Consider the following 4,274-nt stretch of genomic DNA (forward strand, 5'->3'; position numbering starts at 1 on the left):
TTAATTTCCGCTACCACAAGTCCGTTTCTATGGCCAAATTATCATCATAATATCATAATAGTTAGTAGCCTTGAATCGAATCGCCAAATGAATTATTTACGATAATAACAAATTCAGAATTGGAATAATGGGCTAACATTAATTCACAACAGATTCGAATGAGCCTACACTTTCTCAGAATTACCAATCAACAATCGTGCAAGTCTAGAAAAAACCTCTTGTAATTAAAAGACAATTAGAAAATTTATTACTATGGAAATAAATTCTACATAAGATGAAATTTGAGTCAATTAAACAAACTTGGTCAAGTGAGCTCATACCTATGTGGGTCAGGTCAGATCCATGTGGGTCAAATGGGGACAAACACACGTCGATCAATTCGGGTCAGACCCATGTGGTTTAAGTCGGGCCAGACGCATATATTAGGGTTAGAGCCATTAGTTTCGACTCGATTCAGGTTGACTCAATTGTTTCGGGTCAAGTACGACCCAAGATTAATTAATTTCACATGTCACTTTATGAAATTATAACATTTCATAAATTAATTTATTAAAATTACAAGTAAAAAACCCTATTTACTTAAATTAATTAATTTAAAATTCCATATGTGAAAAAAAACAAGCAATTACCAATCAACAATAATAACTCAGATCTGAGTATTGAGAGAATTAAATGTCGATACTCTTATTCAAACGCCTGATCAGTTACAGGCAAAAACGGCAAGAGAGAGAAGGAAAACGTTTTTCACTAAAAAAACGTACGGATAATGTTAGTAATGTCTTTTCTAAATTACAGGATGAAGAGAGAGAGAAAGTTAGAGAGAGAATTCTCTAATCTTCTAGGGTTACTGTTCCATTAGCAATGGCTAGGAAAACTTCCGTCTCTAATCCTGCGTCTCAATCTCTAAAAAATCAAAATAATAATAATACATCAACTAATAATAATAATAATACTAATAAATCTATTAATCACAAACAAAATCATTCTAGTAACAAACAATCTACAGCTTTTGTTGTTCAGGTGGAATCGATTGATGATGAAATTGCTACTGCTCGTGCAGAAGTAGATGGGGTGGTGCAGAAGGCAACTGATACGGTCCTTAAGGAAGGTTTGGTCTTATCTGAAGATCCTAAGGATTGGTGTTCTAGCCGTCCGCCAGCTTCGTCTGTTTCTCCTACTCTTGAACCTATTCCTGAAGTTGCATGCGAGGATGGTGAGTGTTCTTCTCCTGTTTTAAAACTATCCATGGATGATGTGAAGGATGAGATTGAATTTTGGAAATTGGCTGTGTATGGGTATGTCATGGGAGCAAACCCTCCTTGGGATGTGCTTGATAATTTTCTGAGAAGGATCTGGGCTGCGTATGAAATTTCACAGATTTCGTTCCTTCCTAATGGTCTGTTTGTGGTAGGGTTTGCTAAGGCAGAACATCATAAGTTGGTTTTGGAAAATGTTATGTTTATTTTTGATGGAAAACCACTTATTATTAAACCTTGGGACCCTCCAGTTAAAATTTCTAAAATATCTGTGAAAAAAGTGCCTATATGGATTAAATTGGTTGGATTAGATTTAAAATTTTGGGGTGCAAAGTGTTTGGAGAAGATTTCTGGATTGCTTGGTCATTTTGTTAGAATTGATGATTCCACTTTAGAGAAATCTTTACTTGGTTTTGCCAGAATTATGGTGGAGGTTGAAATAGACCAAAAAATTCCTTCTCAGATCATGTTTGTGGATGAATTGGGGAAGGAGGTGAGAGTTGATGTAGAGTATGACTGGCTCCCTATAACATGTCAAAAATGTAATGGCATAGGTCACACTACAGCAGACTGTAGGAGGGCTGAACTCAGGAGAAGAAGATTCCAAAAACCTCCTGTAAAGCAGGTCTGGAAACCCAAGTTTGGTGGCTCCGGTCCTTCTGTTGATCCTAAGGAATTCCCTCCTTTGGGTCCTTCCCAGGTTCCTGTCCATTCTGCTGGTCTGGGCAAATCAGTTGGTCCTGTTCTGGCTACTCCCCTTGTCACACCAATTCCTAATCCTGGCCCCATTTTTACGCCTGCTAGGGTTATTACTAGGATGACTAGGCATGAGACTAGAGTTGTCCATGCTCAGGATGGTCCTTTTACTGCACATTTTAATGCTGAATTGGCAGAAGTAGCTGATACTACTGAACTGGTTGATAAAGGTGGAGGGGGGGGGGGGGGTTGTCTCCCCAAATGATTAGACTAGGAGTGTGGAATGTTAGGGGCCTAAACAGTGATACGAAATAAAAAGATATTAAGTGGTTCTTACATCAAAATGATGTGGACTTGTTTGCGCTCCTTGAGACAAGGGTGAAACCTGTGTCTCTAAATAGAATTGCTAATAATGTCTGCTATAATTGGAATTATATTACTAATACTAGTATGCATAATGGTGGTAGAATTTGGGTTTTATGGAGAGATAGTAGAATAAAGTTGGATGTTATTGAGATGGAGGCTCAGTATATTCATGCTAAAATTAAAGTGAAACATACTGATCAGGAGTTTACTGCTACTTTTATATATGGGTTTAATAAAATAGAAGAGAGGGTGCCTCTATGGAATGCTTTGGTTAGATTGACTGTGAATGGTCCTTGGATTGTGTTAGGGGACTTTAATAATGTTATGTTTGCTAATGAGAGGCTTGGGAAAATTGTGAGAGATGATGAAATGTTGCCCTTTCATTCTACTGTGAGTATTTGTGACCTCCATGATCTGAAAACTACTGGAGCTTTTTTCACATGGAACAATAAGCAACCTAGTGAAACAAGAGTCTTTAGTAGAATTGATCGTGTGTTGGTAAATGGGGATTGGTTGACACAGTGGCCTGACTGGTATGCTCATTTTCAACCAGAAGGGACATTTAACCATTGTCCTTGCATCATTGCTCATGGTAATTGTGTTGGTGGTAAAAGAAAACCGTTTAAATTTTATAATATGTGGACAAAGGTGAAGGATTTTGATATTCTTGTTAAGGAACACTGGCACATTTATGTGACTGGTTCTCCTATGTTCAGGGTTGCCAGGAAGCTCAAATTGTTAAAGCCTGCTTTGAGAGGTCTTAATAGAGAGTTATTTTCTGATATTGAACGTAATGCTGTTATAGCATTCCATCTTCTCACTGATTGCCAGCTCCAACTACAGTCTGATCCTATGAATACTTCTTTAATGGACAAAGAGAGAGGTCAGAGAATTTTACCAACTGTTAAATGGTGCCAGGAATGAATACCTTCAGCAAAAGGCAAAATGTGACTGGGCTAGAGAAGGTGATACCAATTCTACTATGTTTCACCAGGTTATCAGGAAATGACAGCTTCATAATAAGGTGATGAAAATTCAGAATGCTGAAGGGGTTGAGTGCATTGAGCCTGATGCTATTTTACAAGCTTTTCTGGTATACTATGAGGACTTGCTTGGTACTAAAGCTCAGACCTCTGACTTTTATCCTCATGTGGTTATTAATGGTCCCCGAGTGAATGAAAATGATTGGGACAACATGTGTAGCATTCCTTCTGATGAGGACATCAGGCAGGCTGTTTTCTCCATTCCTATTGAGAAGAGCTCTGGCCCTGATGGCTATACTAGTGATTTTTTTCAGAGCTAGCTGGTCTACTATCAAGGGGAATGTGTGTAAAGCTGTCAAAGACTTCTTTATTTATGGCCAGATGCTGAAGCAAATTAATAGTACCACTTTAGTGTTGTTGCCAAAGGTAGATAATCCTCTTACTGTCAAAGAGTTTAGGCCCATAGCATGCTGCAATACGATTTAAAGTGATATCTAAGCTCATTTGCAACAAGATAAGTGGATGTCTTCCTTTTATTGTTAATCCATCTCAATGTGCATTTATCAAGGGCAGAAGTATTCTGGATAATATCCTTATTAGTCATAACCTCATCAGGCTTTATACAAGGAAGAGTGTGTCTCCACATTGTATGATGAAAGTAGACCTCAGGAAAGCGTATGATTCGATAGAATGGGTGTTTGTGGAACAAATGTTAACTGCTCTTAACTTTCCCTCTCACTTGATAAGGCTTATAATGCAATGTATCAGTACTACCTCATATTCCATTGGTTTGAATGGACAACATCATGGATTCTTTCATGGTAAGAGAGGTTTAAGGCAAGGAGATCCTATGTCTCCCTTGCTCTTTACCTTATGTATGGAGTATCTGAGTAGACTGCTAAATCTAGCAAGTGGTATTTCTGGGTTTCATTTCCATCCCTTATGCAAGAATCTGAGGTTGACACACCTTATG

At 38.0% G+C, this 4,274-nt stretch overlaps 1 protein-coding gene across 1 annotated transcript; it reads left to right on the forward strand.

Moving 5' to 3' along the window:
• The first annotated feature begins 672 nt into the window (after window positions 1-672).
• Window positions 673-3,621, forward strand: LOC141601975 (uncharacterized). Its single transcript, XM_074422283.1, has 4 exons — window positions 673-813; window positions 1,021-2,182; window positions 2,272-3,221; window positions 3,331-3,621. The coding sequence occupies exons 1-4, from the start codon at window positions 673-675 to the stop codon at window positions 3,619-3,621; spliced, it is 2,544 nt and encodes an 847-aa protein (XP_074278384.1).
• Window positions 3,622-4,274: the final 653 nt, after the last annotated feature.

The sequence above is a fragment of the Silene latifolia genome, chromosome 9, assembly GCF_048544455.1.
Source record: "Silene latifolia isolate original U9 population chromosome 9, ASM4854445v1, whole genome shotgun sequence".
Lineage (NCBI taxonomy): Eukaryota > Viridiplantae > Streptophyta > Magnoliopsida > Caryophyllales > Caryophyllaceae > Silene > Silene latifolia.

What these genes read in the sequence shown, in the direction of transcription:
- LOC141601975 (XM_074422283.1), top strand. Translation starts at nt 673, where the DNA reads ATGTCGATACTCTTATTCAAACGCCTGATCAGTTACAGGCAAAAACGG. An exon ending in AGGATGAAGAGAGAGAGAAA is followed by an intron (nt 814 to 1,020) that starts GTTAGAGAGAGA and finishes TTTGTTGTTCAG; the next exon opens with GTGGAATCGATTGATGATGA. An exon ending in GTCAGAGAATTTTACCAACT is followed by an intron (nt 3,222 to 3,330) that starts GTTAAATGGTGC and finishes AGGAAATGACAG; the next exon opens with CTTCATAATAAGGTGATGAA.